The 22679-nt window shown below is 35.3% G+C and overlaps 1 protein-coding gene across 16 annotated transcripts in view; it reads right to left on the bottom strand.

Moving 5' to 3' along the window:
• ERC2 (ELKS/RAB6-interacting/CAST family member 2) overlaps positions 1-22679 on the bottom strand; it is a 559477-nt gene that overhangs the window by 308931 nt on the left and 227867 nt on the right. For all 16 annotated transcript variants that reach the window (XR_004405890.2, XR_004405889.2, XR_004405898.2 and 13 more), the window contains 2 exons: positions 9043-9180; positions 176-316 (listed from right to left, as the gene is read on the bottom strand). Coding sequence is in view for 2 of the 16 variants with exons in the window: in XM_032984316.2 (XP_032840207.1) it covers positions 176-316; positions 9043-9180 (279 nt within the window). In the remaining 14 variants the exon portion in view is untranslated. The remainder of the gene's footprint in view (positions 1-175; positions 317-9042; positions 9181-22679) is intronic.

Genomic DNA, 22679 nt, shown 5'->3' on the forward strand with positions numbered 1-22679 from the left:
TTTTTATGTACAAAGGTGAGGACTATGAAGAATGCTTAAGAAAATAGCAGTTCAGAAGCTGACCACTGAAGTGGCAGATTTCAGTACTTAAAATGATCCAAGAGTAGGCTTAATGCACATTCTTTCATCATAATGACATAGATAGAAGAATTTAGATTTTACTGAAAAGACTGACCTCTTTTTCTGTCAGTTCAGCTTGTAAAGCATTAACTTTCTCCTTCAGGTCTTTGTTTTCTTTTTTATAAGATTCAATTTCTTCAAGTCTTTCTCTGTCATCTCGTTCCCTTTGCTCCTTCAAGCGCTCTATTATTCTTTCCTAACAAGTGAAAGAATCGCAAAATGGAAAAGTTGGGAATCATTTTAAGAAAAGACAGAATAAAATTTCTTGCATTAAGTAGCACTTATAAAAAAAACAACCTTTAGAAGCAGAGGATGATTGAGTTAATGGTATTAAAGTCAATGCAAGATTTCCCCTGATTGCAAAATCATCAGATCAAGGTTCTGAATACTTGATAAGAGTAACATAGTATAGAAACTTCATTAAATACCTATACTGATATGAATATGTTTAGTCTTATCATAGATATGGGAAGTTATTAATCTCAGTAATTTATTTCTTATGTTCATAAGCAATTGAAATCTTGAATAAAAGTTCAAAAGAGAAAGGCCATGACTGGTTCACTCAGCTTGAATTTGATTAAGTTTTTTAAAGGCTATTAGCCTCTATGGTGGTTGCAAAAAGTTTTCAAGATTCTAAATCTAATTAGAAATCAATCACATGCTACCTATCAGTAACTTCCAGTTTACATGTATTATATTTTGAAAGGACAAAAAAAAAAAAATGTTGTCCAAGAGACAGAAAAATTATCCTGATACAACTTATGATATCCAAAGGAAGATTGTTCTCCATCTAATTCACAGCAACCCTACACACATTTAAACTCAACCACATTTTAAAATATTTTGTTGACTTCCAGTTACTATTATAAGGATTGCTGAAAATCACCAGTCAAGAACTGGGTGATGAACTCAAAGGGGGAAATGCAAAAAGCAGATACAACAGTATGGTTGTGTAAAGCTTTGATTACATTCTTCAAGTTCACATTCTACCAATACTTGAAGGATGCAAATCCTAATCAGAGAGAAATATTTAGGGTAAAATAATAACCACTGGAATTATATTTGAATTGGGCATAGTTCAATTTAAGCAGAGTATCAGGTGAACTACTAGTATAATTTGGAAGTGGTAGTCAGGGGGCAGAGCAAGCAGCATCATTTAGGAAAGTTAAACCTACATGGGAGAAAACTGCATCCTGACTGATGAAGTTCTACACTACCAGTGGCGTGGCTCAGCTAGAACCATCACTATGCTCACAGATCCCGTTCAAGTCCTTTTGGACTTATGCTTGAAATCTCCAATGAAGCATTTAAGAGTGGGATCAATACTTAAAAAACTATTTCACAGAACTGGGTAAGACTGATGGATGCCTAATATTATTAGAAAGAGAGAAAAATCTCATGTTAATTTCCTCCATCTATGATTCCTTATACTGCCAAATATATATATACCTAACACACACACTGGGGACATAGATCTATATATATATACACACACACACACATACACTACACATACACACTAAGTTTACCTTTGCTCATATCAATACACTCTCATCTGTAGTTATGGTATCTCAACAAATATTACAATGCAAACAACATTTCAGCAGCTGTACATTCCCTTCTGATTTGTAGTAAACTTAGTCATTATAACAAAAGAAAAAAAAATGAATTATCAGAGTTAGCTCAAGTAGTAACAGCACTTTTAGAAAGTGTATAAAGTTCAGACAACCCTGGTCATTCTCTTTCCCTATACACTAGTTACGATGTTCCTCCAAGCCTTAGAGGATCTTCTGAAGATTGCTTCTGTGCTTTTTAAAGATCAAGGCATATTTTGCAAAAGGCCAACTGTCAACACTTATATGCATAAAAAAGAGCCTAAACTCAAGGCTGTGATTTTCAATCCAGCAGTCTCCAATCTTGAAGATATTCAAAACCCAGCCGGTCAAGATCCTGAGCAAGCTGCTCTGGTTGACCCTGCTTTGAGCAGCTGGGTTGGACTAGATAATCTCTAGAGGTCTTTTTCAGTCTCATTGGTTCTGGGGAATAGGCAGAGACATTCTCTTGATTCTGTACCTCAAATACTGGTTGTTTCTCTTCTGCTCAGTCTGTCTCCCCCCATTTCACAATTCATCCCTTTGTAACACTGACCATAACAGCAACTCTGTTGACAACTGTTCAGTTGGGCTGGAAGTTTATAGTGCTACTTTCATTTTGCATCTAGCATTCCCCTGACATCAGGGACTCCCTTTTACAATCTAGGTAACCCAACATATGTATTACCAAATTAGCATTACAGTAAGAAACTTCAGAGAAAACAGTATTGACTGCTCATATAAAACTCATACAGCTACTCATTTCATTCAGAAGGAAATACACATTGATGACATACTATGTTCTACTTAACATACAGTCAAAAAGATAGGATCAAAATTAAAGGTAGCAGACTATCTGTAATTAAATCTGTTTCCAAGACAGTATCAACTGTCTATGCACTGAGACCCTGGAACTGCAGATGTATATGACTCCTTGCTTCATTCATCCCAATGGCAAATTAACCCTTTGACTGACACCTGGCAGAATTTCAGGTAGAAATCCATTCATACAGAATGAAGGTCCTTCCACACTGTTGTGTGTTACACAAATGACAAACCAGAAAACATACTAGTGTAGTTTTTTTTTAATTTTACTATTAGCTAGATTTTGCTATAGAAAATATGCAAGGAAGGGATGATATTTTTTAAAAGGGAAAAAAAGGAACACCCAGGGAACTACAGGCCAGTTAGTCTCACCTCTGTGCCTGGCAAGATCATGGTGAGGATCCTCCTGGAAACTATGCTAGGGCACATGGAAAATAAGGAGGTGATTGGTGACAGCCAACACAGTTTCACTAAGGGAAAATTGTGCCTGGCAAATTTGGTGGCATTCTATGATGGGGTTACAGCGCTGGTGGATAAGGGAAGAGAATCATCTACCTGGACTTGTGCAAGACATTTGACACTGTCCACACAACATCCTTGTCTCTAAATTGGAGAGGTGTGGATTTGTCAGATAGAGCACTCAGTGGATACGAATTGGCTGGAAGGTCACACTGAAAGAGTTGCGGTCAACAGCTTGAAATCCAATTGGAAAGCAGTGATGGGTAGTGTTCCTCAGGGGTTGGTGTTGGGACCAGTGCTGTTTATCATCTTTGTTGGCAGCCTAGACAGTGGGATTGAGTGCACCCTCAGCAAGTTCACTGATGACACCAAGCCAAGTGGTGACATTGATAATGCTGGAGAAATGCCACCCAGAGGGACCTTGACAGGGTCCATGCAAACCTCATGAAGTTCAAAAAGGCCAAGTGTAAGATCTTGCACATGGGTCAAGAAATCCCAAGCACAAATACAGGCTGGGTAGAGAATGGATTGAGAATGGATGATGAGAAGGACTTGGGGGTGTTGGTTGATAAGAAGCTCACAATGACCCAGCAATATGTGCTTGCAGCACAGAAAGCCAACTGTATCCTGAGCTGCATCAAAAGTGTGACTAGAGGGTTAAGGGACGGGATTGTCACCCTCTACTCTGCTCTCGTCAGACCCCACCTGCAGTGCTGTGTTCAGCGCTGGGGCTCTCAGTATAAGAAGGATATGGACCTGCTTGAGCGAGTCCAGAGGAGGCCACAAAGATGATCAGGAGTCTGGAGCACCTCTCCTATGGAGACAGGCTGAGACAATTGGGGTTGTCCAGCCTGGAGAAGAGAATGCTCTGGGGAGACCTTAGGTACTGAAGTCCACTATAAAGGGGGCCTACAGGAAAGGTGGGGAGGGACTCTGTCAGAGAATGTAGTGATAGGACAAGGGTAACAGTTTTAAACTGAAAGAGGGTAGATTTAGATTAGATATAAGGAAGAAATTCCTCACTGTGAGGGTGGTGAGACACTGGCACAGGGTGCCCAGAGAAGCTGTGGCTGCCCCCTCCCTGGAAGGGTTCAAGGCCAGGCTGGACGGGGCTTTGAGCAACCTGGTCTGGGGGAAGGGGGCCCTGCCCGTGGCAGGGGGGTTGGACTGCATGATGTCAAAGGTCCCTTTCAACCCAAACCATTCTATGTTTGTATGGGACACTAAATAACTCCAAGTTTATTCCTAGTAACAAATAATATAAATTCTTAATCCCTTGAATATTAACATTACAATGCCAGCCTCGAATAAGTGGAATAGTTTAATAACCTTTCAGAACTGACCTACTTATATTCAGACTTAGTTATATACCAATCTCTTCCTGAAGATTTATTTATCAAAATTTTATTTTTCCTCTATAACCAATTAAACATAACACTATTTAATTTCATTAATGAACAGTATAAATTTTTTCTCAGTCAATCACAGAAGACAACTAATTTATCTGTCAGCTGTGTAAGGCTAAATGTCAAAAATGTGTTAAAAGGCCCTAATATACCATGTTTTACTTGATTAACAGCTAACTTGCAGAAATCCCAACAATGTGTTCTTGTTTCAGTCTTATTTGCATTGGCAAGCTTTCCTTATGCACTAATCTAGGACCTCACAGGTCTAATCTATTTGCACTTTATCACAGAAGCAGGAACTGAATTGCCACAGCATATAGCTCTGTTATCAGACATACTCAATTGCTTATCTGCTCTATGCTGCTACAGTAGGACCAACTTTATAAATATCAGCTTCATGAAAGCAGCCTCTTGAGCTGCTATGGGCCAGTCCAAGAGCTGAGATATTCTTTGAAAAGTTTCTTGTTAAAACATTAAGGAAGCTGATAGCACTTTTGCATATTCTGATTTTCAAACTTTTTTCTTAATAGGATTAAATTTATTTTTTGTTTATTGCAATGTAACCTTTATTGTTGTTTAGAATTTCCAGTGCTTAGGAGAGGCTTCAAACTTAAGGATAAAGAACTGAATTAATAGCTTCTTTGGTTCTAAAATGCACTCAAAAGTGACTGAAGTTGTGCTGATTAATTTCTGATTTCCGACAAGAGAACAAATTACATATCAGCAATATTACCAGAAAAATTCAAAGATTAAAAGCAATCCATTTCAGGAAATATTGATGCTGTTTTACAATGTCTACAATAATTTCTCATTTAGTGTTACCCAGCTACCTAATCACTAAATATGAAAGAAAATCAGCAACAGATACTTGGAAAAATCTATTTTCATGAAGAATAAGGAGCCATATTTTCTAATTCAGAACCAAAATATCAATCTGACTATTTTCAGGAGCAATGCAGGAAAAAACATAAATGCTCAAACATTTGAGTTTTGGACTTTAAAAATAGCGTCATAATTAATTCATATCATGAGATGATGCTTTAATATTTTTCTCTTCCCACAGAAACTGAGAAAATCAATTAAGTTCAATTTTAGTGAATTGTGGTTAACTAAACTGGTAAAAATAAATTTTATTTCTATTTTAAAAGAGCTTCCCATGAGGCTTGTGGAGTATTTTCTTCATTCATTTTTAAATTAAAATTTTAGAAACTATTGAATTGATAAAGAATTAAGGTAAAGCCAAAAAAATGTGCCTAATTTCAGGATATAGAACAAGATGATATAGCTGCAAAGTAGGTCTGATACAATTTCTAGGAAAAACAAACGAACAACAAACCCGAACAATGTATTTTCATGGCAATCAGGTATTCTTGAACGAAAGCAGCATCCTTTCTTGGCAGCATTACAAATCTAAATTGATAAACGTGCTTATATTAATGTACCTGTAAATAAGAAACTATCACTAAGGGTTCTCGTTTTGTCCTGTTTGAAAAAAAATCTATTCCATATTTCTACCAGCATTTGCAGTAGAAAAAGTCAATTATTGATAAATTCTGCAGGTGTTAAGAATGGTACTGCAGACAGGAATAGGGCTAAGAAAGGTTACTCACTTAGAGAAGCTAGGATGGATTGGAAAACTGGACACAAATAGGAATGGAACACATATATAAACATAAACTGTCAAGGTATTTAGCTGCCAGAATACACAAGAAAGCTAGATGTAATAGTTCATTTGGAACTTCCAGAAGATGCCTACTGGCTTCTTTCAATGTATAAGTACATGCCAGAGACTACACTTGATACTGAAACCTACCCTTGAAAGCACGGCCTTCAAGTAACTTATAATAGGAAAGAAATTGTGCATGATTCCTATGCACAATAAACAATCTAAATCATACAGAGAGATGCTTTTACCTTGAAAACTTCCTCCTCTGTGTCTAATGCTCTAAGATCAAGTACCCTGTTTCTCAAATGTTCATATTAATTCTAGTCTGAAGTGTTGCTTTTCTCCTTTTTTTTATCTAATACACTAATCATTCCTCAACTGTAAAAAGATTTCCCAGTAGCACACAGTGACTGGTCACACATTACAAGTTATAAAGCTCATTTGTAGAAAAAGCTTATTATTTAATAATTCTGGATATCTTTTTCTTAGATTAACAAAGTAGCATTTCTGAAGTAATATAGAATGATAAGCATATCACTAACATATGGAGTACTTGCCTTTATATACTGTCACCTAGCTTTTATAAGTAACAATCTCTCCTCATGTGATTGACAGTCACCAGAAACCATAGCACAACTCAGCTTCATGCCACTTCTGAAAAACATTGGCTTACAAAAGACACGATTGCATTCATCAGCTGCAAAAAGACAGAAATCTCTGTGGCAGAGGAAAACATCCCATGGTATTCACTGTAGATGTGTCTCGGAGTAGCTTGCAAACAATGCAGGGAAATGCCACTCTCAGCTGACTGTATGTAGGCAAAGGGACTACTTCATACAGAATTCAACCTTAGGGACCCCATGTGAGTTCTGATCAATTCCACTTGGGAAAACCACACTGATTCTTTTAAAAAGGGTCTGTTCATATATACCCTAGCAATTCCAAATGAAGTAGACATGAACTGCAAGAAATACATTTCAGAGAAGGATCTAAGTTTATCTAATTTTTCCAAAACATTAAAACTAGCGTAATTTTTCAGACTTTGAACCTTTATTACTGCAATTAGATAAAGCTTGACACAAAATTTCCATAACATCAGGGTCTCTTGTGTGGTCACATTTCAAGTTATCATATACAAAAAGAAATTCTACAGCACAATTTTTAAAAAACTCTGGAACAAATCCTCACTACAATAACCAAAAATAATACAACCTGCGTTAGCAAAATTTTAAAATTTGTATGTTTGACAATAATGGAATATTTTCTTTTCCGATGCACACAAAATTTCTCAAAAATTATAAAAACTTTTACATTTATTCATTAGTTTACATTTATTTCAACAGATTTTAGAATGGTACTGGAACAAAACAACTTGAAAACAACAAATTGCCACTCATTAAGTTGGGTTAGGTTTTAACCCGCTACTATTTAATCTTTTGCGTTTCTGGTAGTGAGAAGATGACTATACATGACCTGTTCAATGCCTTCACACTAGCTGCCACTATGAGCCTTGGCAAACTGTCATTAATTTAACATTTTCAACAGAGAAATAACATCACAGTTGAAGACAGACTGCAACTTAGCAAATTACCCCAGCTAAAAAATTATTGCATAGGTGCATTTTCTCTGAAATGTTGCAGATATAGATGAGGCCGAAATGGGATACAAAATTTCTTTGGCTTTTGACCATCTACTTAATGCTCAGTTGCACAGGAGAACTGGGAATTTTACAGTGTGACACACACTCTGCTTTCTGCATTAACAACAGTAGCATGATCGTTAAAGGATTGTTTTAAACTCTCAGCTGCCTCTATGGGCATTTTGAGAAAGTGACAACATAAACTAATTGTGAAAAGATAGTTTACAAGGAGGAAAAACAGATTAAGTAGTACTTCATGTCATTTTTTAATAATACGCTGTGAGATTGGTTAGCGCTGTGTCCAGATTGGTAGCAAAACAGTAACAAAATGCCTCTAACTTTCTTTACTGAATAAATGCTGTAAGCTTATCCATAAGAAGCCACAGAAGTAATAGTAATGCCAACTTTTTTCACTGTTTTTGACCAAGCAAATGTTAGTAAGGTGATTAAACATACAAAGAAATTTAAAAATCCAACATTAGCATTTTAGGTGTTAGTGCCAAAACCACAATGGCATTTTAAAGTCATATAGAGGCATAAATACCTACAGAGGATTCCACACTGCAGAATGGCATATAACACTTTAATTAGTGGTGCTCACCTGAGCACATTTAAGTGATACATATTAAGATCTGTGAGCTGCAAAAAGTGGATGCTTGTAGTAATTCTTCTGGCATATAAATTCACTTGGATTACCTAGTATTCAGAGTTAAGCGGAAGGAAAACCCTGACCTCACTGAAACTGGTAGAAATGCTGTCACTAATTTAAACAATCCGGATTTATTCCTTCTGTTAGGTATTTTCAAATTAAAGGCATATAGTTTTTAAAGAAAAAAAAAAATCTCAGTTTTTTTTTATGAAATACCGTTTCTCTTATAAATTAAGTGTAGGAAACCAGTAGTGCTAACAGCAAGGCAAGATAACTGTTGGCTTGCTGTTGGCTCTTCAGTTAAACTCTTCTTAACAGACAAAAGAACCAGAAAATCAAGATCACAAAGCCATAAAAATACCCCAAACTCTAACTTCTTTAAATCAGGTGTCCGTGCCTTTCAAATATTTCAGGGAACCACCACTCATCCCGTTGACTAAGGGAAAATCTTCCCATGTCCTGGGCCATTCACTCTGGTCCCATCTAAAAGAACATCCTTCTTCATTTCAGAGTCCTGTTTCATTCATCAGCCAGGAATCATTCCTTGCTCATCTTACCAGTACAGAGCCACCTGCTTTTCTCACAAGGCCCATGTTACATGTGCTAGACCAACTCAAAAAGACATTTTCTGGACACACTTCACCCACAAGAGCAGAACATAAAGTTGTTCCATGAGAAAACATTACCTTCTCTGATAGAGCTTCTTCTAAGGTTGCTAGTGCTGTGTCTGTGTTACTAGAATCTGTCTGCAATGACTTCACTCTGTCTTTTAGATTAGTTAGTTGTTTGTCCTTGTCCCTAAGTTGCTCCTGCAGGTTTTCAATCTGAAAATAAAAACAGATGGTAATATTCATCAACCTTGTCTTAACATTCAAAGAGGGAATTGAGTGCTAGGATCAACTGAATGTATACATATCACACATATGATACATACCTCAGTATACTGCCAAGTTTTTACATGATGTAATATCAACAGTTTGCTGTCCTTTCTGTTTTGTTGCCCTTTGCTAAAAAGTGTAATTTTCTAATAAACTATAGGAAAAATCTCAGTGCAGTCAGATATTTTATTATTTAAATATTTTCTGATATTAATCACTTTAAGGTACTACATTACCTCAGTAATTCAAAGTATGTGTGGAATTACACTTTTAGATTATTCTAGTTGCAATAACAAGGACAGGGAGAGGCAAAGTGAGTTCAGCAAGCCTTAAACTGAGGAAGAAGAAAGATGATAACCTACCTATCTGAAAACCTCTTCTTTCCCAACACCCTGCTGTAAAGGAAACTCACCTGGACAGAGGTCAGGATGTTTATATTTCAAAAAGCCAAACCCAGAAACAAAAACTAATAAAAAAACCCCACATAACCCAAAGGCCACCATTTCCATTCACTTTCTTCATCTCCATGAAGATTTAAGGTATGTTACTCTATTCTGGATATTAAAACTGCTTTAAACAGGTCTAGTTCTTCCTCTAGCGAGTCTTTAAACATACTGCTAAGGTATCTATAAACACACAGGTTTATTAAACAGGTCATGATTTATAGGGCTGTCAGAAAAGTTTTGCACAAAAAATTGTCCACAGGACCATGCAGATTTTGGAAGCAAACCTGAATAAAAGTATTCAGGGTTCTGATTATCATGAAATTCACCTTGTATGGCTATAAGGCACTATGACCTTCTGGGCATAATTCAGAGAGGACATGTGGTATGTCATATGTGCAAAATTTTATTAATCATCTGTCAGAAGAATCAGCCTCCCCTTCATCCTACGCTCTTAGTGCCACTCACTGTTATGCCACCAGCATAAACCCCAAATTTTTTCCATAATACTCAGCACAAATAAATAGTAACAACAAAATTAACTAGTCTATTATTTTAGTATGCTACTTAATATAACACAACCAAATATGCCTAAACCTGTAAGGTATCACTTGTTCAAAACTGGTTTGAAATATGCTGTTAAAATTAGACAAATTATTACTGTCAACAGAAATCCAAATTTTTGCTTTCATCAGTGATTTTACACTTTGGATCACATTCTGTTAATACTGAAATGAATTAAGTTTTGCTGTTCATTTCATAACATAATGTAATTTTTTTCATGGCCAATGTCATTTCCGTTTAAAGCAATTCAGATTTTAACAGAAGCAGGATCCTTCATGACTACTGTTAAACTGTATTTAAAGATTCTTTTACAAGCCTGAAGCTGAATTCAATGCATGTGCAGCTCCACAGAAGTCAACAGTTACATCAAGAAAAATTTGGTCACCATATGCAAAAATGTATCACCGTAATCAAAACACACATTAATTTGGGGCATACCTTGGTAAAATTTCTCTTCCTACTACATTATACATGTGCAGAAAAAAAGCCTTCAGTTAAGTTTTGACATCATATATATCTATAATTAACAAATCATAAAATCCACAGTACAGCTTTGTGAACTGTATAAAGTTTGTTTAAATCTGCATTTTAAAAGAACTTAAATAAAAACTACAATAAAATTTGCAAATAAATTTGGAGGAGCATATTTCAGTTAGAAATTCTTTATAACAGTATAGCAACACAAGTATTGTACCTTTTTTTTTTTTTTTTTTGTCTTCTTTATATATATAGTTTGGTATGTCAGATTACTGCTATGGGCCAAAGATTCCACTTGCTCTGTATATAAAATACTAAAGTATATATAGAAAGGTTTCTTGGGAAGACCTGACATAGAATAGCTCACTCTTGTAAATGACTTCTTGTAATATTTTATTTTGTGTGTGTATTTTATACAGATACAGAAATAAGATACATGTGTTAATGAGTTAAGAACTTTTTATTTTATGGGATGTGTATTAGTTACATCTAAAATTACATTAGCTGGCATTCAGAGGACTGCACACTATGTTTCTTTCTTTACTTTCATCCAAGTATTAATGATTCTAACAACTACCTCATGACACCCTGTGGAGTACTTACGCAACTGCACATTTCAGCTTCACCAAAATAAATTCTCAAGCAAAAAGGAAATAAACCAAGAGAGAGAATATTGATTACATATTATTTGAAACAAAGTTAAGATCTGTTCCTTTATTATCATCAGCTTGACCTACCAATGCTAGGTACCCTAAATTAAAGTGCTTATTTCCTATGCACAGTGCTTATCTGAATTCCACAGCATTTACACGATTTCCTTCCTCTTAAAACTAATTTAAAATATCCAACCCTTAACCAAGAAAACATGTTCTAAAATTATTCAGCATTTACAAAATTCTTTCCTCAGAGGTAAAGAGAACAGGCAGCAAATTAAAAACATCCCCATTGAACACAACTGGTTTAAAATAAGTCATCCAATGCATAGTCCGTAGATAAAATAAGAGAAAAGGACGTGATTATTCTTCTATTTGCGATATATAAATCTGAAGGAAATACTCTGATGGGAATAGGACCACACTGGGGGATGTGAAAGTAGAGTCAGTACCACAGAGTATTTGTTTGTTGGGATGGGCACAGGATTAGTAAAGATCTGCTAATGCAGACAAGATTTTGTGACCAGTTAATCACAAAGAGTTCTCTCAAAAAGGTTACAGGAGACAAAGAGATTGAGCAGTCTCACATGCTAAAATCTTGGAACACAAAATATGATACAGTTCTCCCTGGGTTTTTAAACCCAGAAAGAACAACAAACCCTCTGGTAACCTTTGTCATTCTCCAACATATATCTGGGTACAGGCATGTATGTAAGGATGTAATTTTATTGCTGAATAATTACTTACTTTTGGGCATGCCTGAATTCAACTTATGACAGGGACTGTTAAGACTTTCTTAATCCTCAAGAACTTATATTTTTATCTGCTAAGAAATTAGTTACCATGTAGTTTTGTCAACGTGTAACTCTTACCTCTGTAAACCATTATGCCCCTGTGCCATGAGCTGTATGAAAAGAAACTGCTCCATTCTTCATATATTTCAGAAAGCATGTATATTCCCAGAGTTTAAGACAGGCTTTATTCATTTTAAAAAAACAATACCCTTACAGATAAATATCTTTGCTATGAGGCATCCTGTCAATAAACTTCAAGTGCTAATCTTGTCACTTTTTGTCAATGGTCTCAGGAATGCTTCTTAAATATTCAAGGGATTAATTTAAATCTCACCCACAGACAGGCTTTAGAATTCTACAGTGACCCAAATTCTCAAAAGAAAATTACTTTCATTATCAAAATTAAGGTACTGTACTATGGAATCTGAAAGAAAATTATATAATCAAATAAAATGTTCCATGCTATAAAAATTTGCCTTCAGATATATGCATTAAAGTATAAGAGGGCTTAACAGTGTAAGAGAGAATTTATCAGAGACTTCCTAGGCCCAGGTAGTGAAACTGGAAAGCCATATATGTAAACTTAGCCCCATATACTTTCCCCTCTGCTCTGTATTTGAGTTTTAAATAACTCTGACAAGTATTTTGTAACATTGGCTTTTTTAATCATAAAATTAATTTTGCTTTACTCTAAATTTCACTAGGTGGAACTCTTTGAGATTTGTTTCATATTAAAACACAGGTCATGTCTGTTCCAGTGAAGTAGATCAAGAATATAAGACTGGTTTAATTTAAATTTAAAATTGAAACACAGGGGAGGAAACAGAACTTTTGTATGTATCATTTTCATTATTTACTAAAAAAAAAAATCTATTTTAAGAAATCAAATTCTACTGAACAATTTTCCAAGTACTGTTACATTCTACTTTAAACAGTTAATGGAATTACAAGAAAAAGATTTAATAAACAACAGCATTCACCCAACATGAGCATTATCTATGACTACTTTAAACCCTAATATTCATTCTCAGACTGATACATCATAGATATACATAAGACAAAAAAATGTAACTATTCATTAAAACAGAAAAAAAATATTTAAGTATAGTTCAAATGCAAATACTCTAAATGTATACTTACAATTTATTTTTATTAGTAAGACTCATGATAAATGTTCTGTCTCATATGGTCCTTTTCAGAAATATCTCAGCATATCCCAGAACATGAAACCAGCTTTGGTAGTGATGCAGTAAAATAGATGTATCAATAGATGCCCTTACATCTCCATTCATTTGCAAATATGTACGCATGCATAATTTGTAATGAAATATCCAGAAAAAAAAAAAAGAAATAAATGTTCCCTACCACAACTGTAAAAATATTACTACCTGAAAGTTCAATATACAGAGGTATAGTTTTTGGAAAGCACTATAGATTTTTAGCCAGAAATTTTTAGCAAATGATGTAGTTATTAAATATCAAGTCAGTCAAAGTATTTTAAAATTAACAGGCTCTACAGCAGCTATTTAAAGTTTCAGCCTATGGGGCAAGAGGGGGAAGCTATGGCTCCACAGCTATCCACTAACATTCAGGATATGACCTAAATACATTTTTTGAGTTTAAGCAGAATTTCAGTTAACAAAATGAGTTCATCAAACGTCAACTTCAACAGTTTGACATAGCAAAATCTGTCTTCTGTTTTGAAAGAGACTAGTCCCATAAGTGCTCCATCATTCAGTACCACTAAGCTTCACTTTGGTTTTCTTCCTTTTAAGTAGGTGGACTGACAAGCATTAATTAGGAATATTTTTTAAAAAACTTAAAATACATATAAATTTAGATTCTAAAAATTAAAATAAATGTTATAGTGAAAAATTATACTATAATATAAAAATCTAAAATATTATAAAATGGGGGTTTTTTGCTAGCAACTAAATATATTTCTTAACGTATAAGATTTGTACTAATCTTTGGCTTTACCAAGGTAATTGGAGAAAAGCTTGCTAAACTTATCACGACATGGTAAAATATTCTTGGATTTCATTAGCAGTTCCAATAGCTACCAAAATGCTCGATTATTTCTCAGTAGAATAAAGCTTCTTACCTATAATTGCCTACTGCACAATATGTCCTCAACTCAAAATGTTTCCAGGGTGTCTTCCTGTTACTACCTTCCATATTTAGATTTTCCAAATTGAAGTAGTACAGCAGCATTGTACTTCAGATTACAACATACCTTATGGTTCAACAGCAACTTTTATCTTTATATTCTTTCATTATTTTGCCCCGCAAGACCTTCTTAAACATCAGAGACTTTCAAAGGCCCAAAGCATATGACCAGCTCAACCCTACACTGCCAATATGACAGTGGATTACTAAATCAGAGACGGCAAAGGTGTTTGTATGACTGTCCATAAATTCTACATAACCCTTTAGGTTATGTAAAACAACATTTCCAACCATGGATATGGTGTGTGCCCAAGGAGAAAGCAGTCTCCAAATCAATGGGTCTGTAAGGTTTTCACAAAAGACAATGGATCTGCCTGAGTAGTTTTTACCTCAAACTTCCTTCAAGACTACAGTTCAAAGTAGCAAAGTGCAGCTGCACAGTGACTGTCACAAAGGAGTTAATGAAGCAAATACTACTTCAGACATCAGTCCTCACCTTAGCCTGACTAACCTGACGACAAGAGCAATAGAGAAGTGGCATGAGCTAGTAATTACCCGATGGCTACCTCCCCAACTCATATAATGCAAGCAGGAAAGAAAACAATCCTTCAGAATTTTGTTATACTTGACAAATTTAAAAAACAGAAAAAGACATAAGACCACAATAAGAAACCAGAAAAAAAGTTAAACAGAATATTTTTCCTGAGGTACACTTACACTGTTTCCCTCCAAAGTTACAGCAAATTCTATACAACACATTTTCTTCTTCTTCAAACTCATCCAAATTTTTGCTGTTAGGATCACACAGTTGATCAGATTAACATTGTGGTTTCAAAATTTACTTTTATAGTTGTTCATTATTCTTATACCATCAAACACTTTGTTTTTTTTACCCACTATATTTACATTATTAAGAACCACCTGGTCATGCCCATTTTATGCAATATAACAGAATCATATTCCCTTTTCCTTCATTTGAAGTTGCTAATCTTTACATTCAAACTTGTCTCTAACAAAGTGGCAAAGTGTTTTGGGCCAGAAGGATGTTAGTTTATACAGTGTTTAAGCAAAATAAGGCTTAAAATTCTCATTGGCATCTTTACAGAAATAGTGCAATATAAAATACTACATCATTTCACAAATTAAATTGAAGCATTTGTGACATTAATTTTTTTCTCAGTGAAATCAATTAATCTCTATTTTTCATCACATTTTGTTGGGTAATGTTATCACATTATTTACTGTATTAATGTATATAATGATATTTTTAAACAAATCTGTATAAAATAGCTCCAGTAAAACAACACAAACCAATAACTTACCTAAAACATACCTTTCTCTATACTTACAAAATGCTACTATTATCCAGTCTTAACGCTGTCAACCAAAAACTTATGGGGAAAATATACCCCATGGATTTACACTGTCCCTTGCAATATGCACTAACATGTTGAGTAAGCCAAGCGTACCATTTTAAATTCTCTTCCAAAAATGAGCACTGAATTCAGCCAAAATTCAGAGCTAGAGAAAAGAGTGCTTGCTTCATGTCTCTTAACACTTGTATTTCAGGACTATCCAAGATTTTATGAAAGCTATTCACTCACATATTAATTTCCAATTTCTTGTTAACCTGAAAAAACTGTCACTAATATGCTAAATAAAGCATTAAAATGCATACTGCAAGTTAACCCACATAAAAAGTTAACAGAAAAAACAAATTGATATAATGGAAATGCATATTATATGTCTGCACCTGATAAATAATGCAGAAAAGAAAGGGCAACCCATTTTTATTTATTCACAAGCAACAAGTTATAAAGCTGAATGTAAAATTACAGTAGTGTCAGAAAGACACAAGACATTACTGACTGCATACACTCTTCAAAAGAAATAGGTTATGCAGGATGTATGGCTAACTCCTTATGCAATTGAATAAGGAAGAAAAATATCTGAAGATACTACCTTTAGAGAGAAGTGGACATGCAAGATGAGAGGCAAAGATGACATCACACCTCTAACAGAGAGAACTGAAAATTATAACAAACATGCAAAGATCAGAATACAGAAAACAGTACTTTTGATGAAAAAGTGATGCTCTTACTACTGAAGACTAAAACTGTAGGAGCAACCAAAAATAAAGAAAATACCAGACAAAAACAAAAGCTTACACAGATGCTGGCATCTGGAGATGGGAATTTTCAAGGAATTAAATGAACCAAAAACATCAGGAGACAGGGAGAGGTATAAAAGCTGTGAAGTAAAAAACATTGGCAGCAGCATCAAACAAAAGCAAAACTAAAGGGCAGTTATAATTTGATTTGATCAGAAGGATCAACATTATGTACCTAGTAACAATCAGGTCAAAAAATATTTCTAAGAAAAATGAGAAATGGTATATTGAAGCCTTCTTGGGATTAAATTTAGTTCTACTTCAAGATATATACAACTTTTTCAATGTTAACAAAACCAAAACCTAAAATACAAACAGAGAATGAAAATAAGTTCAAAGTCAGCATGCACAAATTTTTGAAAACTGACTTCTGAAATGTTTCAGCCACTTCCACTAGGTCATCAAACACCTTTACTGTAAAAAATTAATAGCATCTCTAAAGAAGTGACACTCAACAAAACACTGCCCAGAAAAAAATATTAAATGGATACATACTTTTCTAAGAGCCATGAAGATAAAACTAGAAGTAGATGGCAGCACCAGAAGTGGCTATCTCAGCAATAAACTCTCAAGTCTGCCACCAGAATTCTACCAATTCTTCTGTTTCATGCTGAATGGTCCACTAGCACCAATAAGGCCTCCAGGAGGAGAAAGCAGAATAACCAAGACAGGGTATTACTCTGCTTGTAAATGTTATACTTCCTGTTTGAATTATTAGGAATGGCAGAAAACTCTGCCTCAATACCTTTCATATCTTTTTCTCTCAAACTGAAAAGTTTGAGATATTATCAAAGCCATTAATGAGAATTCAGATAGTTATTTTCCAATGTGGCTTACAGTTTTGACTTGCTTTTTTCTTTCATTTTAAAGAAACAAATAAGGCTGAAATTTTCATATACAATTTTTAAAACTAGGTTAACAGTTGGACTAGATGATCTTAAGGGTCTTTTCCAACCTAAGTGATTCTATGAAATATTAATAATTGGTCCCTACATTTAATTGTTGTTCTGGATAGGGAAAACAGAATTAATACGTTTATTTATATTTTTGTATATTTATGTCAAGTATAACTGCAGTAATATATTGAACTTGGTTGCAAATACTTTAGCAGAACTCCATAAAATAATAGGGAAATGCATTTTTTACATTTACTTTTCCCATTAGTTGATAACTAAATGAATTGCTTTCAAAATTCTCACATACTTCAGTGGTACAGTAAGCTGAAAAGAAATAAAGTCTTCACAGATTTGCAGTATCTGAAGCCCACTTGTCACAGAAGCTCTACAAAGAAAATTTCAGCCCTTGAATCCCTCTTAGCTGCCACAGAAACACATAGCTGTAGGGCTCTGTCGCCTGAACAGGACTAATAGCTGCTTTCATATTGTAACTTCCTACAAGTGTTTCATCAGGTTTGCTTGCAACAAATCTCTCTCCTAAGGAATGATTTAGGAAACAGGTATATTTTAAGTTCTAGAAGCCATTCTTGCTACTAAACAGTTTAGTCCCATATGTTCGCTCCATCTATCCACCCATGTGATAGTTCAGTCAACACGTTCACCACAGTATGGTTGTAAAGCTCCACGGAACAAAAATTGTATGATTAATGAAGACATTAAATTTACACTGATATCAAGTTTCTGAACAGATGTGATGCAGTAATTAAACTTTCCTGAAGTAGGCTGAAGAAAACAAATAAGTCAGTGGTAGAATCGAGAATGTACAAGTATTTCCCATGCCGTATGTTCTGTATGATTCAGTTTGTTAAATATATGGATTATGAACAGAGAATTAATAAAATCTTAAGGAAAACAGTACAGAAGCATAAAGTATCATTATGGTATCTAAAAAAAAAGAAAAAAATCCAATAGGATTGGAAGTTTACCTAAAGAAAAAAGAAAATATATATGCCCCTTATACCCAGAGAGGAAAAAAATGGTATAAATGAGGAAAAGAACCTATGAACTGTTGATCATGAAGAGAATATGTATATCATTTACTGGGAATATGCAGTCATATTCTCTGGTCAGTAGCTGCAATAAAGTGCTGTTCTATGTGACTAGAAAAAAAAATTTCTTTAGAATCGGAAACATCAGTCTATTATCTCGTGTACATGTTGAAGCTGAGAGCATCCTACTGCATCAATAAATAGAAGCAAATTCAGCTAAAACTGGGGATCAAATTGATAAATATATTTTATTCTTCTTCTAAAACAAGCAAGTTTGTATAGTTTATTGTGCAATCACTGCAGGAAATAATTAACAGAATCACGGAATGGTTTGGATTGGAAGGGACCTTAAACATCATGCAGTCCAACCCCCCTGCCATGGGCAGGGACACCTTCCACCAGACCAGGTTGCTCAAAGCCCCGTCCAACCTGGCCTGGAACCCTTCCAGGGAGGGGGCAGCCACAGCTTCTCTGGGCACCCTGTGCCAGTGTCTCACCACCCTCACAGTGAAGAATTTCTTCCCTATATCTAATCTAAATCTACTCTCAGTTTAAAACCATCACTCTTTGTCCTATCACTACATACCCTTGTAAAATGTCCCTCCCCAGCTTTCTTGTAGGCCCCCTTTAAGTACTGAAGGCCGCTATAAGGTCTTCCCAGAGCATTCTCTTCTCCAGGCTGAACAGCCCCAATTGTCTCAGCCTGTCTTCATAGGAGAGGTGCTTCAGACTCCTGATCATCTTTGTGGCCTCCTCTGGACTCACTCAAGCAGATCTACGTCCTTCTTATGTTGGAGGCCCCAAAGCTGAATGCAGTCTCCCTGTGGGGTCTCAAGAGAGTGGAGTAGAGGAGGAGAATCACCTCCCTCAACCTGCTGGTCACTGTTCTCTTGATGCAGCCCAGGATACAGTTGGCTTTCTGAGCTGCAAGCGCACATTGCCAGGTCATTTTGAGCTTCTTGTCAACCAACATCCCCAAGTCCTTCTCCGCAGGGCTACTCTCAGTAAATTCTCTACCCAGCCTGTATTTGTGCTTGGGATTGCCCCAACCCATGTGCAAGACCTTGGACTTGGACTTGTTGAATTTCATAAGCTTTGTACATGCCCCCCTCCCAAGCCTGTCAAGGTCCCTCTTGATGGCATCCCTTCTCTCCAGCATTATCAACTGCACCACTTGGCTTGGTGTCATTGGCGAACTTTCTGAGGGTGTGCTCAATCCCACTGTCGATGTTGGCAACAAACATGTTAGACAGCACCAGTCCCAAGACTGGTTCCTGAGGCACACCACTCATCTCCACATTTCACCCATTCTTACTTCCTGTGAGATTCTAGATTCCTTCAATACCAGATTCAAATGTATGGATACAGGAAGGATTCAGAGGAATCAACAAGCATTTAGAAAGAAGACATGTGTGCTGAGTTTTCATACAGATAGAAGAAAATTCCCGAAGGGCCGCTTAGGGAAGGGATCTGCCCTCATGTCAGCTGACACTTTTACAGGGCTATAAAAGCAGGTCAGTGGGCAAACTGAGCCAAGAGAGGAGAAGGCTGTCACACAGAAAGGAGCTCCTGGACTGAAAGCTTGGCTTCTGTTGCCAGACTCCAGCTGAGAAAGAGCTGGAACTTAATGCTAAAATTAACCTTCACTAGGAAACTAGCCAAAAGAAGCCTGGGCTGATAATATCCACTTGTGTATCTGGAAATACTCAGTCTCTGTCTCTTTCTCTTCAGGGACCAATAAATTCTCTGAACAAAACAGCTTGACTCTTGGACTCTTCTAAGCAGGACTCACAACCTTGTGAGACATCCATTGAAAAGTTTTTGCTCTCATTATATGTATTTATCATGATATAATTCAAAATGCAATAGGTATTTTTCAGATATTAAATATAATAATACAAAATAGATTAACACATAATTCCAGTTACGACACATGAAGAGGTAGACATTCATTCTCAACAAGCTAATGCTTCTTATAACAACTGTCTGTATTTATTCTGGGCCAGATTTTCAAGATAGGTTGGTTGGGTATGAATTCCTACATCTCACAACATTTTACATGTTACATGCTACATGACTCATTGCTGAACTTTTTTTTGAAGTTTACCTCAACCGCACATTGAGAGCACTTGAAAATATCATCTGTATTACCTCTCCAAGTTAACCATGAAAAATCATACCTTTCTGCATAATCCTACCTTTCGGGTACTTGAAGACATCTGACAATTTGTTACTTGTGGCCAGTTTTGTGTTATTTGGTATAGGTGCATATAAAGTAGGATATGTTAGCTTATGCAAGAATTTAGCAATAATATTTTGCATGGAAAACTGTTCAACTGTGTCATACACAAGCCAAAGTATATATACTCTAATATAATGTAAACTCACATGTAGAAAAAAAGCTGTTTTGGCATACTTACACATTTAGTACAAATCATTTAAGATGAACAGTGATACTCCTTTTAGTTTGTATCTTGTCATTCCTATTATGTCTATATCAAAATGGGAAGACTTAGTGGCCTCTGCCCAGATGAAAAAAATTACAGCACATCTCATAAAAAAGTTAACAGATGGTGGGAAGAGAGAGGCAGCAGATAAATTGTATAGACAAGTGTTGGACAACAGGGAATACTGAAAAGGGAAGCTACAAAGGAAATAGAGTAAGAATAGGCACCTCAAGAGCTGCAGAAAGAGAGCGAGAGCCAGTTAGACAGTAGTATGGGAAGTCTTCCAGAGCAATGAATAGAGAGAAATCAATACACTGGATTACATGAATGGAAATTAGCACAAGATGTGTATGTTATGTGCATTATTTTAAAATACACAGATATATAAAGGGAAATATATATAGAAATAGAAAAATAACATAAGCTTTAGAATAGATGAACAATCCATTCTGAAAGCAGATTTAGGTTTTGCTATCCAAAGTATGACAATAAAGAAGCAAAAAAAAAAAAAAAAAGCATATTGCCTCATTTTAAATAAAATTACTTCACTTTACAGTATATTAAAGTCAGTGTAGTAACTAAAGAGCAATACAGTCCTGATAAATTAATAAGAAGCATTCCTGAATGAAAACAAAGTAAACCAGGAGTAATATCTATCAGTAAAAGATTAAAAAGCGTTTAAAAAAAATAACAGAAGGAATGACTTACTATAATTTATCCTGAGTTACGATTTTACATACTTAGGAAAATTATTAAGATAGGAAAAGAGAGAGATATCCAGAAAAATATTTATTTTTAATTACAGAAAAGAGCTATCATCTAGAGTTCTGAGTAACAGGCAGAAACCTTACAAACTGTACTTCACTTCAAAGTGAAAAGGTTGAGTAGGTTGTGATGCAGAGAGGCTGCAAGCCTGGCTTAATCCCTAGAGAAAATTTAATGTTTTCATTCACTGTAAGAATCTCCTTCCAACCCTGCCTGTGGGCAGTGGAACACACTATGATACTCTAAGATCCTTTCCAGGACTTTGGTCGATGTTACACCTAGCACTGAAAAACCTATAGTAATTGATTTTCTTTCCCCATTTGAAGGCCAGCCAATCACTTAACAGATCTCCTTGTCAATGTGATTTCATACTACTAATTTTCTAAATTTTACGTCATCCAAAATAATTTATCCACTTTTGTGACACTTATAACTTTAGAATATTAGAATAAAAGTCTAAGATCTATTAGTTTTAGCCAGATACCTGTCCCTGTTGGGTCCTTTTTGTCCAACTGTTTCATATTTGCATCATGGTTCTGGCAAGGAGATGTCTGAAATCAAGCATGGTTTCTCAGGGGGGATGACACAAAGGCCACCTATAGAGATTATCATCTTGTTCTGCTACTCAGTATTTCTGCAGACAAAAATATTGGTTATTTTTACTACTGCATCCCATTGCAAATACTCTTCTAAATTTATATTAATCACTCCCTTCAGTCTCCTGGTATTAATACTCCAAATTTCTTTTTCAGGCTAGTCACTATTTCTTTTTCCCCATCTGCATTTAAACTTTTTTTTTTTCCTAATTGAAATACTGAAGAATATTTTCTAAATTAAAATATTGAAGAAGGCCATATTTGAGATAAAAATCTGCCTTCTCACCCAGAGTCTGTCCCCCTCATCTTAACTGCAGTTGCCCATTTATCTTTTTTTATACTTCTTCAATCAACTTCAATCAGTGCAGGGGTTTATTTTTTATTACCTGAAGGACATTTTTACTTTTATTCTTGCTCTCTTA

The sequence above is a fragment of the Tyto alba genome, unplaced genomic scaffold (assembly GCF_018691265.1).
Source record: "Tyto alba isolate M040663 unplaced genomic scaffold, T.alba_DEE_v4.0 Super-Scaffold_3, whole genome shotgun sequence".
Lineage (NCBI taxonomy): Eukaryota > Metazoa > Chordata > Aves > Strigiformes > Tytonidae > Tyto > Tyto alba.